Below are 13,351 nucleotides of genomic sequence, written 5' to 3'. Positions count from 1 at the left end.
CCCGAAGGGTAATACTTTGTACTGGTAGTGGTCATCGCCCATGACGAATCAGAGAAATCGTCTGTGGGCAGGGTGTGTTGTAATATGAAAGTATGTGTCTTGGAGGTCGAGGGCTGAGAACCAGTCCCCCTGTTCAGTGCTGGGATAATAGTGGAAACCATCTTAAAATGTTGCAGTTTGACAAACTTGTTTAGATTGCGAAGGTCCAGGATGGGTCGCCAGCCACTGAATTTCTTCTGGATCAGGAAATAGTGGGAGCAGAAACCCTGTCCCACATGCTGGGAGGGGACCGGTTCTATGGCTCCCAGGTGCAGAAGCGGATTTATTTCTTCCCATAGAATGGAGTTGTGAGAGGGGTCCTTGAAGAGGGATGGGGAGGGAGGGTGGCGGGTGGGATAGATAGGAAGGGGATGGAGTATTCTTCCTTGATTATTTCTAGGACCCACTTGTCTGAGGTGATGAGTCTACAAGATGGGGGAAATGGAGCTAAACAGTCGCCAAACTGCTGGGACGTCGAAGATGGTGAGAATGACTGGAAGAGAGGAAGGCTTCTCAGGGCCTTGACCACACCTTCAAAATTGCTGCTTCGGTGGGGATGTGCGAGAGGTAGCCCCTTGAAGAGTGGGTTGTCTACATTTGGTAGGAGACCTCTGTCTTTGGCGCTGGGTGTCATAGTGCTGTTGAGGAGTGTATTGCTGTGTTTGGGATCGTGGCGGGAGTTGGTACTTCCATGAGCGTCTCTTTGGCGCTGGCGTGTAGATGCCAAGAGATCGGAATGTAGCTTGGGAGTCCTTAAGGGAGTACAGAGAATCATCCATGTGCTCCGAGAATAGTTTCTGGCCCTCAAAAGGTAAGTCCTCTACCATGTTTTCTACTTCCTTAGGAAAACCCGATAGGTGGAGCCAGGATGTATGCCTCGTAATCACAGCAGTCGCGATGGATCGGGTAGAAGTATCTGCAAAATCTAACGAGGCTTGTAGGGCTGTTCGAGCTGGGAGGTGCCCTTCTGATATCAGGGACTGGAATTGCTCTTTCTTGGCCTTCGGTAGGTCCTGGCAGAGTTCCTCCAATTTGCCAGAAGCTGGGAATGGATAACGGGGATGGATCAATTGATGATTACCTGTTCTGTTCATTCCCTCTGAAGCACCTGGCATTGGCCACTGTCGGAAGACAGGATACTGAGCTAGATGGACCTTTGGTCTGACCCAGTATGGCCGTTCTTATGTTCTTATGGAGTAGTTTAAGTAGTTATACTTAGCCATAAGGGCTTTGTAGTTTGAGATTCTAAATTGGAGCACGGCTGATTACTATGCTTTGCATTTCCAATCTCTGTCTGGATGACTAGAATGAGATTGATGTTGACAGCCTCTCTCTTGCACCACATTGACTACCAAAGAATTTGGGTGGGTGTGTGCAAGAACAGAAATTCTGTGTCCTTCACCGGAACATAGTATTTCTTGTTGGTGCTTTGCAGGTCGGAGGGATGGATGCCGGGGTCTGCCACAACACCTTTGTAGGATCAAGAAGAGCCTGGTTGGTGGGTAGAGTGATCTTGGAGGAAGAGGATGTGTGGAGGATATCCAGCAGTTTATGCTGCTGGTCCTTGACATCCTCCAAAAGGATCTGTAGGGAGTCTGCAATCCTGTGGAATAGATCTTGAAAGTGCCTGAGGTTGTCGGCAGATATAGGGGTGGAGGCACGATAGCCTCATCAGAGGAGGAGGAAAAACCTAGTGTTGGTGGAGCCTCCTCCTCCTGTTCTTCCTCTTCAGTTGGTACCAGCGGGGGTTCAGCTTCCGGAGGGCGAGAGACTGATGGAGAAGGGAGAGGTGTAGGTCTCCGGCTTTGCTCTCTGGGAGGGCTCCCGAATTGTGCCCTGCACATGACCCAAGGGTCCCAATATGGCCAGTTTGGAGGGAGTGGCACATGTGGCTGCATCCATGGTGGTTCCTGCCAGGACTGAGGGCCAGAGGTAGACTATGGGTAGTGAGGATGAGCAGATGTGATTGGTCTAGTAGATGAGGAAGTGATGGAGCCTTTGTCTTCCTCCTCCTCCTCTTCATCCTCGTTGCTGGGGAAAGGAGGTGCCATCCAAGGCAGAGAGAGGGGGGAGTGTCATGAGTTTGGAGAGGAGGGTGAAAGTGGGGGGAGGTCACATAGAAGGAGTGTCTGATACTAACAGGTCTTTAGAGTATCTAAAGTCTTGTGGAGGGGGAAAAAGCATCATCGGTGGTAGTGTAAGATGGTGCCAAAGGAAGGGTGTTTGCCCCTGAGGTGTCAGTAGATGGCACCAGAAACTTGGTTGGTGCTGAAGATTTGGTCAGTGCCAATGGCTTGGTTGGCACCAAAGACTTGGCCAGTGCCGATGATTTTGATGGTGCCAAGGGCTTACTCAGTGCCGACGGCTTCGTTGGTATAGGAAAGGGCGCTAGTGCCGTAACTCCTGCAGTTGGCCTGTCTCATTCCCCAGAGCTGTAGGTTTGCCCGATTAGGGTCTGTAGACCTTTTCCTTGTGTCAGTACCAGAGGTACTTGGATGGGCCCTGGAGCTGTGTCCCCTGTCAGATGAGGTTGAGGCCACAGACCTGGCCAGGGATGGTGTTCCGATGGGCTGCGCCTCAGAGTGTGAAGAGGGAGCCCGTTTCTTTTTGTCCAAGCAAGAAAAGGATGACTTTCTCTTCACGGGATGTGGGGAGTGAGGGTTAGCAGATGACCTGGCAGAGTGTGGGGGCCTCTCCAGGGAGGAGTCTAGGCCCAGATCTGATGCCAGTTGCAGCGATTTCTCCATGAGGAGAAGTTTTAATCTGATGTCCTGGTCCTTTCTGGCTCTGGGTTTCAGGCCGAGGCAGTGGGAACACTTTTGCAGGATGTATCCCCTCTCCCAGACAGTGGACGCACTTAGGTTGGCCGTCCATTACTGGGAAAGTAGCCCTGCAGGAAACACACCTCTTAAACCCGGGAGATTCAGGCATAAGGATGACAGAAAAAGGCTTCCCAGGCAGGAAGTAGGAAAAAACAGAAACCTAAGTTATGAGATAACTGTAGATGTAAAGTTAAACAAAACCAAAAGAAAAAACTTTTGCTGGGGGGGGGAGAAGAAAAGAGAAGAAGGAAATACTAACTATGCTACGCTAGCAGGTAAGATACTATCTACTGAAGGAATAGGAGAAGCGGGTTCTGCTGTGGATTCTGTCCCAGACCAAAGGCGGTACAGAAGGAATTAGGGGTGGTTGGACCGCACAGTGCTATATATACGTCCTGCGCATAGCACGAGATGGGAGAAGTCCAATGGGCACTGCTGATGAAGATTTTCGATACCAGGCGCAGGGGGCCCTGCCGCACCTACAAGTGGAGCACCCATAAGGACATCACTCAAAGAAGAACCAGGTAAGTTCATGGAGGATAGGTCTATCAATGCTAATAGCCAAGATGGTCAGGGATGCAACCCCATGCTGGGGGCAACCCTAAACCTCTGGCTGCCAGAAGCTGGGAGGAGAATACAGGTGGGTCACTGAAATTGCCCTGTTCTGTACATTCCCCCTGAAGCTCTAGCCTGGCCACTGTGGGAAGACAGGACACAGGGCTAGCTGGACCATTGCTCTGACCCAGTCTGGCCATTCTGATGTTCTTCATTTCTTCTGACCAAGGCTCCCTACTGACTGACCAACGCAGAGCCGCCGCTGGGTACCGGAGTGAGAACTCCTTGGAGAAGAGTGATGGCTTATGTGATGTGGCCATGACACATAAGATCCAACTTCTGACTGAGGGTATGTCTACACTACAAAATTAGGTCGAATTTATAGAAGCCGGTTTTATAGAAATCGGTTGTATGCAGCCGATTGTGTGTGTCCCCACATAAAATGCTCTAAGTGCATGAAGTCGGCGGACCGCGTCCACAGTACCGAGGCTAGCGTCGACTTCCGGTGCATTGCACTATGGGTAGCTATCCCACAGTTCCCGCAGTCTCCGGCGCCCATTGGAATTATGGGTTGAGATCGCAATGCCCGAATGATGCAAAACAGTGCCGCGGGGGGTTCTGGGTACATTGCGTCAGGCCCCTCCCCCTCCGTCACAGCAACGGCAGACAATAGATTCGCGCCTTTTTACCTGGGTTACCTGTGCAGACAACATACCACGGCAAGCATGGAGCCCGCTCAGCTCAGCTCACCGTCACCATATGTCATCCGGGTGCCGGCAGACGTGGGACTGCATTGCTACACAGCAGCAGCAGCTAACTGCCTTTTGGCGGTAGACGGTGCAGCATGACTGGTAGCCTTCATCGGTGATCGGGATGCTGGTAGCTGTGGGGCTGGCAGCCGTAGGGCTGCATTGCACCAGCCCCTTACCTTTTGGCAGTAGATGGTTTATTACGACTGGTAACCGTCCTCGTCGGACAATGATGGCTATCAGTCGTAGTATACTATTTTCTGCCAAGTATTGTCTGCTAAGCACCCAGAAGAGGCCAAGGGCGATCTGGGTGCTGGCAGACATGTGGCTGGCACACGTGGGGCTACATTGCTACACAGCAGCAACCCCTTGCCTTTTGGCAGTAAATAGTATATTATGACTGGTATCCGTCATCATCATACTGCCAAGCGCCCAGTATTTGCTGCCAAGCACCCAGAAAATGCCGAGGGCTATCAGTCATGCTGCACCGTCGTCTTAAGATGTAAAAAATAGATTTTTTCTGTATTCATTTCCTTCCCCCCTCCCTCCGTCAAATCAACGGCCCGCTAAACCCAGGCTTAGGAGTTCAATCTCGGGGGGGGGCATTCTGTGTGACAGTTGTTTGTATTTCTCCCTGATGCACAGCCACCTTTCTTGATTTTAATTCCCTGTACCTGTACGCCATGTCGTCACTCGCCCCTCCCTCCCTCCCTCCCTCTCTCCTTCCCCTGGTCCTTCAGATACTAGTTTCGCGCCTTTTTTCAGACCAGACGCCATAGCTAGCACTGGGATCATGGAGCCCGCTCAGATCACCACGGCAATTATGAGCACTATGAACACCATGCGCATTGTCCTGGAGTATATGCAGAGCCAGGACATGCCAAAGCAAAACCAGGACCAGCCGAGGAGGAGGCGATTGCAGCGCGGCGACGAGAGTGATGATGAAATGGACATGGACCTAGACCTCTCACAAGGCACAGGCCCCAGCAATGTGGAAATCATGGTGTTCCTGGGGCAGGTTCATGCCATGGAACGCCGATTCTGGGCCCGGGAAACAAGCACAGACTGGTGGGACCGCATCGTGCTGCAGGTGTGGGACGATTCCCAGTGGCTGCGAAACTTTCGCATGCGTAAGGGCACTTTCATGGAACTTTGTGACTTGCTTTCCCTTGACCTGAAGCGCCAGAATACCAGGATGAGAGCAGCCCTCACAGTTGAGAAGCGAGTGGCGATAGCCCTGTGGAAGCTTGCAACGCCAGACAGCTACCGGTCAGTCGGGAATCAATTTGGAGTGGGCAAATCTACTGTGGGGGCTGCTGTGATCCAAGTTGCCAGGGCAATGAGAGACCTGGTGATATCAAGGGTAGTGACTCTGGGAAACGTGCAGGACATAGTGGATGGCTTTGCTGCAATGGGATTCCCAAACTGTGGTGGGGCGATAGATGGAACCCATATCCCTATCTTGGCACCGGAGCACCAAGCCACCGAGTACATAAACCGCAAGGGGTACTTCTCAATGCTGCTGCAAGCCCTGGTGGATCACAAGGGACGTTTCACCGACATCAACGTGGGCTGGCCGGGAAGGGTACATGATGCTCGCGTCTTCAGGCACTCTGTTCTGTTTCGAAAGCTGGAGGAAGGGACTTTCTTCCCGGACCAGAAAATAACCGTTGGAGATGTTGAAATGCCTATCGTGATCCTTGGGGACCCAGCCTACCCCTTAATGCCATGGCTCATGAAGCCGTACACAGGCAGCCTGGACAGGAGTCAGGACCTGTTCAACTACAGGCTGAGCAAGTGCCGAATGGTGGTGGAATGTGCATTTGGGCGTTTAAAAGCGCGCTGGCGCAGCTTACTGACTCGCTCAGACCTTAGCGAAAAGAATATCCCCATTGTTATTGCTGCTTGCTGTGCGCTCCACAATATCTGTGAGAGTAAGGGGGAGACATTTATGGCGGGGTGGGAGGTAGAGGCAAATCGCCTGGCCGCTGATTACGCGCAGCCAGACACCAGGTCGGTTAGAGCAGCACAGCAGGGTGCGGTGCGCATCAGAGAAGCTTTGAAAACCAGTTTTGTGACTGGCCAGGCTACGGTGTGAAACTTCTGTTTGTTTCTCCTTGATGAAATCTCCGCCCCCCCACCCACCCGGTTAACTCTACTTCCCTGTAAACCAACCACCCCACCCTCCCCTACCCTCCCCCCTTCAAGCACCACTTGCAGAGGCAATAAAGTCATTGTTACTTCACATTCATGCATTCTTTATTAATTCAGCACACAACTAGGGGGATAATTGCAAAGGTAGCCCGGGATGGGTGGGGGAGGAGGGAAGGAAAAGGACACACTGCAGTTTAAAACTTTAAAACTTTAACACTTATTGCTCGGGAAATCATCTAGGGTGGAGTGACTGGGTGGCCGGAGGCCCCCCCACCGTGTTCTTGGGCGTCTGGGTGAGGAGGCAATGGGACTTGGGGAGGAGCAGCTCAACCATACGCAGGAGCATATCAGTTTGATGCTCCAGCAGCCGGATCATCGACTCTTGCCTTCTGTGTGCAAGCTGACGCCACCTCTCCTCTTCAGCCCGTGATTCATCATGCCACCTCTCCTCTCGCTCATATTGGGCTTTTCTAAAATCAGTAATTGACTGCCTCCACGCATTCTGCTGTGCTCTGTCAGCGTGGGAGGCAGTCTGTAGTTCAGTAAACATTTCATCACACGTCCTTCGCTTCCGCTTTCGAATATTCACTAGCCTCTGTGAAGGAGAAACATTTGCAGCTGGTGGAGGAGAAGGGAGAGGTGGTTAAAAAAGATACATTTTAGAGAACAATGGGTACACTCTTTCACGTTAGATTTTGCTGTTCACATCACACAGCACATGTGCTTTCGTTACAAGGTCGCATTTTTCCTCTTATATTGAGAGCCTGCAGGTTTGGTGTGAGAGATCACTCACGCAGTGCCAGGCCACAGATTTCAGGTTGCAGGCAGCCATGGTAAGACACAGTCTTTTGGCTTTTTTAACCTTGTTAACATGTGGGGATGGTTTAAAACAGTACTGCTCTCATTAACCATACCAAGCACCCGTTGGGTTGGCCATTTAAAATGGGTTTGCAATGTAAAAGGAGGGGCTGCGGTTTCAGGGTTAACATGCAGCACAAACCCAACTAACTCCCCTCCCCCACACACCCAATTCTCTGGGATGGTCACTTCACCCCTCCCCCCCACCGCGTGGTTAACAGCGGGGAATATTTCTGTTCAGCAGAGCAGGAAGGGGCACCTCTGAATGTCCCCTTAATAAAATCGCCCCATTTCAACCAGGTGACCATGAATGATATCACTCTCCTGAGGATAACAAAGAGCGATAAGGAATGGATGTTGTCTGCATGCCAGCAAACACTGGGACCATACGCTGCCATGCTTTGTTATGCAATGATTCCAGACTACGTGCTACTGGCCTGGCGTGGTAAAGTGTCCTACCATGGCGGACGGGATAAGGCAGCCCTCCCCAGAAACCTTTTGCAAAGGCTTTGGGAGTACATGAAGGAGAGCTTTCTGGAGATGTCCCTGGAGGATTTCCGCTCCATCCCCATACACGTTAACAGACTTTTCCAGTAGCTGTACTGGCCGCGATTGCCAGGGCAAATTAATCATTAATCATTAAACACGCTTGCTTTTAAACCATGTGTAATATTTACAAAGGTACACTCACCAGAGGTCCCCTGTGTGCCCACAGGGTCTTGGGTGAGTTCGGGGGTTACTGGTTCCAGGTCCAGGGTGATAAACATATCCTGGCTGTTGGGGAAACCGGTTTCTCTGCTTCCTTGCTGCTGTGAGCTATCTATATTATCTCCATCCTCATCTTCCTCGTCCCCCGAACCCGCTTCCCTGTGTGTTTCTCCAGTGAGGGAGTCATAGCACACGGTTGGGGTAGTGGTGGCTGCACCCCCTAGCATGGCATGCAGCTCCGCGTAGAAGCGGCATGTTTGCAGCTCAGCCCCGGACCTTCCGTTTGCTTCTCTGGCTTTGTGGTAGGCTTGCCTTAGCTCCTTAATTTTCACGCAGCACTGCTGTGCGTCCCTGTTATGGCCTCTGTCCTTCATGGCCTTGGAGACCTTTTCTAATATTTTGCCATTTCGTTTACTGCTTTGGAGTTCGGCCAGCACAGATTCATCTCCCCATATGGCGAGCAGATCCCGTACCTCCCGTTCGGTCCAGGCTGGAGCTCTTTTGCGATCCTGGGACTCCATCACGGTTACCTGTGCTGATGAGCTCTGCGTGGTCACCTGTGCTCTCCACGCTGAGCAAACAGGAAATGAAATTCAAACGTTCGCGGGGCTTTTCCTGTCTACCTGGCCAGTGCATCTGAGTTGAGAGTGCTGTCCAGAGCGGTCACAATGAAGCACTGTGGGATAGCTCCCGGAGGCCAATAACGTCGAATTCCGTCCACACTAACCCAATTCCGACCCCCTCAGGCCGATTTTATCGCTAATCCCCTCGTCGGAGGTGGTGTAAAGAAACTGGTTTAAAGGGCCCTTTAAGTCGAAAGAAAGGGCTTCGTCGTGTGAACGTGTCCAGGCTAAATTCGAATTAACGCGGCTAAAGTCGACCTAAACTCGTAGTGTAGACCAGGCCTCAGACAATGAATCTGAGTCATTTAACCAAGGAGGTGCACTGCCTCTGGGTGCCAGGGAACAGTGACAGGGGTCCAGAGCGGATGCACTAGGGAAATCACATCCGGTTTGCCCCTCGACGGCACCTCACAAGGGGATACCAGTGTCTGGAGGTGCCCACCATACTGGATGCTGAACTGTAGCAGCCGGCATGTCCTGTACCAACAGACTTAGCAGACTGCATGCTGTGGTGTGACTGTTATGCTTATAAGCAGCACACGGGATGTTTTTTAGGGGAAAAGGCAATATGCCGTGTTTACTGAAGATATAACAATTAGCATATGCATTTAATTACACACACACACACACACACACACACACACACACACACACACAGTCCTGCCAGTCAATGTTATAGTTACTAGTTTTATGGCAAGGCACCCTGTTTATATAGTGATTTTTTTTATTGGGACCAATGAGTTTTGCACCGTTCTATAATTAATTGTTGTTTGTTTTTTTTATTTGTTTTTAATTTTTTAATTTTGTTTTTTTATTAATTTTTTTAGGGAGTTATTTTATGCTGGTTTTGATTACAGCTATGTTGTTTTTATTGATAGGTGCTTGTTTTATTTTTAGAGTTGTTAATTTGCTTTTTATTGATATTTTAATAGGGGCGTGTTGCAATCCTTTGGCACCTTTGCGTTTGTTTTGGGTTTTTTTTAGAATATTTGGTTTAGTGATGGCTTTTATACTTATTTTTTAATATTTATTTTTTATTTATATACAAAACAGAATTAATTTACCCAAAATATTTTGAACAGGAACATCAAATTGCAATGCAGAAGAAAAACCATTATGGCATTTTTTACGATTTTAAGACGCTAAGCCTATAACGAAGTGGTGATCCTCAAAGGTCTGTTACTGCCTTGAAATCAGCTCAGACACAAAGAAATCTTGGCTGATGCATTTTTACCAATGGCCCATTAGGCTTTTTTTTTTTTTGCTATTTAAAAAGGATGGCTGCAGGATATGGTCAAATTATACATTAATCCATTTAATACATGCAACATTATTATTTTATTATTTTTTAATTTTAATTATACAAAATACAAACATAAAATGTTATTACTACATGACAGCCCCGGGAGTCTCTTGCTTCGCTGAGCCAAAGAGGACGGCACAGTGGAACAGGATGGCGTTCAGTGGCACTGGTACCAGTCGACAACCCCGCCTGAGGCTCATTGTGCACCAGGCAGCGCCTTGGCACCAAGTGCACTGTACTCTGCTTCCCAGCTTGATTGCTGGACAGTGGTGCCTGGGATCTCGAGCTCCTGGATGATGGGCCCCCACTGGGCCATCTTCCAGTGTTTCTTCTTTGGTATCAGAGATCAGCGCTGAAATTCTGCCCCGACAGGAGGAGCGTTCCTAATGCACGTGGCGGTGGTCGGTGACTGCCCTGAGCAGGAAGGTTGCAAGGCTGGGTGCAGGGCTGCGTCCATAAGGAGGGGCTTTAGCCTGACTCACAGATAACTAAGGCCAGAAGGGACTATCATGATCATCAAGTCTGACCTCCTGCACATCACAGGACAGAGAATTTCGCCTGTCCATTTCTGCAGTAGACCCATAACCTCTAGCTGAGTTACTAAAGTCCTCAAATCTGACCTCCTGGTCCTTTTAGGTTCTGGGCTTAAAGTCCCTGCAAATCTGGCAATCGTCACTGATGTGAGCTTCTCCTAGGCACTTCAAGCACCTGGAGTGGGGGTCACTGACTGGTATTGGCTTCTTGCATCCATTGCAAGGTTTGAAGCCCATGAACCAAGGCGTGCCCCAGCACTGGGCATCGGTACCCAGAATCGGCGGGAAATGAAGCACAAAGGAAGTACACTAGTAAAAGAAAAAGGAACCTTACTGCTAAAACGCTCCACTAAGACTGCTAACAAATACCAACTATGTAAACTACACAAGACTAAGAAAGACGGAAACACTTGCAGTAGCACGCTCTGACAGCCATCACAGATGGTAAGAAGGAACTGAGGGAGGGCAGGGATGGCTCTGCCCTTTAGACCACAAGCAGCAGCAGCACGAGCATACGCTGCCCCGACACGTATCACTTAGGAAATCTCTGACGCTGGTGCACTGGGTGTGCACACAGCTGAAGTGGAATGGACACGTCAATCACTTGAAAAACTTCATTTACTGTAAAAATTGCTCTACAAATATCCTATTCTCCCTGCTCTGCTGGTCCGTGCAAGTCCAGCGTGTGGACACACAAAGCGTCTCTGGTTTCCGTTCCCATGTGCATCCTGCTGTAGCTGTGACAGGTGCACTTGCTGGCTGAGTGTACCGGTTCAGCCACCCGGGGCAAACGGCCCACCTTTGGATTCACAAAGATTGTGACGAGCACAGCAAGACACAGTGATGCGGTCAGCATTAATCACACTGGGATTGAAACAGCTCTGTAAACAGCGCCAGCAAGATTTCAATCTGCCAATCGCACATTCACCACCCCTCTACACCCACGCCAGGCCCTCGGAGAGCAGGAGATGGGTTCATAAGCCAAGACAAAAGGGGGTATGCAGGGTCCCCTAGAATAACAGTGGGGACAGTAACTCCCATTATGTCATTTGGTATCATTTGGTGGGAACAGCGTCCATGAATGTAGACCCCTGATCAGTGGAAAGCCCTGGCATCATGAACTTTTCCAGTGCAGGCCACACTGGTGTCCATAAATCGGCTTCTGTGGCCCAAAAGGGCCTGCATAACAATGGAGTAGTGCCCTGCGAGGAGGGCAAGCTGTGGGCTGCAAGAACTTCCTATCCAGTGCCGTGGGATGGAGAGTCACCTCAAACAAGGCTACAGAGGCTACAGCTGGGGAGGGCACGAGGAAGCCTGGGAGAAGCTAGTTGGACTCATCTCTGCGTCGTGCAGTGTGGACATGTGAGCATGGGTACGAGTCCCAGGTCCAGAAATTCTAACCCTAGGGTCAGGATTCAGTGTGGACGCTCAATCCCAGGCCTACAAACACCAGTTCCCACAGAGCCCGGGCTCAGATTGCAGTGCCAGCACACCATGAAAGGAGAAGCCACCACCAGGCAAAATAGCTGTAAGAAAGGGGAACACCTGGGTAGAAATCAACCTGTCACCCCCCACACACACCCCTCGCCAAACCAGTGCCAAGCGCCCCAGAGGGAATGACCAGAACAGGGAATCATCAAGTGACCCATCCCCTGTCGCCCACTCCCAGCTTCCAGCCAAGGATTCCCCTTCACACCCCCAGGCCCGCACCAAATCCACGCAAGGTACTGGTCCAGCTCTCTGCCTCCTCCCGGAGCTCCATGGCGTGGGGTGAGAGGATGATGTTCTTCAAGGTTAGCAGGCTTTTCTCCGTCAGGGCCTTGAGTTCTGCTGTGTCTGGATTCAGGGAGAGAAGAGGTGAAGACTCTGGCAACCCTGAGGGGCCCAAAGAGGTGCTGGAGCCAGGGCTGAGGCCTCGCACACAGGTGCATGCATGGGGGCATTGGCCCAGCATAAGCCCTGTACCTTGGTGATGGAGACGCTCTGAGCTTTGGACACTCCTGGGGCGCTGCTGCCCCAGCCCTGGACTCTGGAACAGTGGGTGGGACAGGTGAGTTTCCCCCAAACCTGGAGCCTGAAACTTCCAGTGAGGATGGGAACCAGCCAGGGCCACAGCAGCTCAAGTTCTACACTCCCTGGAGAGACTCCTGGGAACTCTGGGTGGCTGCACTGGACAGAGCGGAGTCCATGTCCCAAGGGGACGCGGAGCCATGGTCTCGCTAGTCTCATGGTCTGAAAGGAGCGGGTAATCAGAGGACAACAGCCACCCCATGTCTCCCTGGGAGGGAGAGTGCTGGCTCTGGTCCCAGCTCTGCTCAGACCCACCTTCCCCCCGCCCCTGTGCAGCCTGTGACAAAGTGGGAATTTGGGGTAATATTTTCATTATTCCTACACGTGCTTCAGTTTCCTCTGTACTTTGCATTGCTACCCCTGGGGGACGCGGTGCTGCCTGGATGGAATAAACAGGGTAGTTAAGGAGCTGGTTGAAACCGACCCAGATTAACACAGGCCCAGAGAGACATTAGGAAGTCCCAACAACGGAACGCCCGACACTCAGCAGTGGGGAGCTCTGGCAGGTGGGATTGTGAACTCCACACGACCTGACTGGAGATGGCCAGCAGGGGTTTCTGAAGAAGCTGGCTGCTCTCCCCTGGGACTGGGTCAGGACACAGACAGACACTTGGCTGGTGTTTTGCACTGGCTTGGCCAGGGTGGATGTGGCTTCACCTTTGCCTCTCTGAGCTAGCCAAGGACTTTTGGATTCTGTAGCCAGGTGACTAATAAAACGTTACCTTGTTTGCAAAGGCTCCCTGAGAGCTTGGTGCTCTGACGGGGCCTGTACCAGCCTCCCACAGGCACCTGGCTGGGCTGGAGTCACTGCAGGGAGCCATGGGGAGAGGCAGGTTTGCTGGTGCCCAAAGGCCAAGTCTCAGAGTCTTGGCGGCTGCAGGCCTGCCCTGTGTGGCTCTTTGCGGCCCAGCACACTAAAGGGGTCGCTCCCAAGGGA

General features: G+C 51.2%; 1 protein-coding gene across 1 annotated transcript in view; it reads right to left on the bottom strand.

Moving 5' to 3' along the window:
- Nucleotides 1-13,351, bottom strand: part of DNHD1 (dynein heavy chain domain 1) — a 112,182-nt gene that overhangs the window by 57,352 nt on the left and 41,479 nt on the right. Inside the window, exon 19 of the mRNA XM_065398806.1 lies at nt 12,073-12,180. Within this exon, the coding sequence (XP_065254878.1) occupies nt 12,073-12,180 (108 nt within the window). The remainder of the gene's footprint in view (nt 1-12,072; nt 12,181-13,351) is intronic.

This window comes from Emys orbicularis, chromosome 1, assembly GCF_028017835.1.
Source record: "Emys orbicularis isolate rEmyOrb1 chromosome 1, rEmyOrb1.hap1, whole genome shotgun sequence".
In the NCBI taxonomy this organism is placed as follows: Eukaryota; Metazoa; Chordata; order Testudines; family Emydidae; genus Emys; species Emys orbicularis.
The sequence above is the reverse complement of the archived record's forward strand: the minus strand, read 5'-3'. Positions and strand labels throughout refer to the sequence as shown.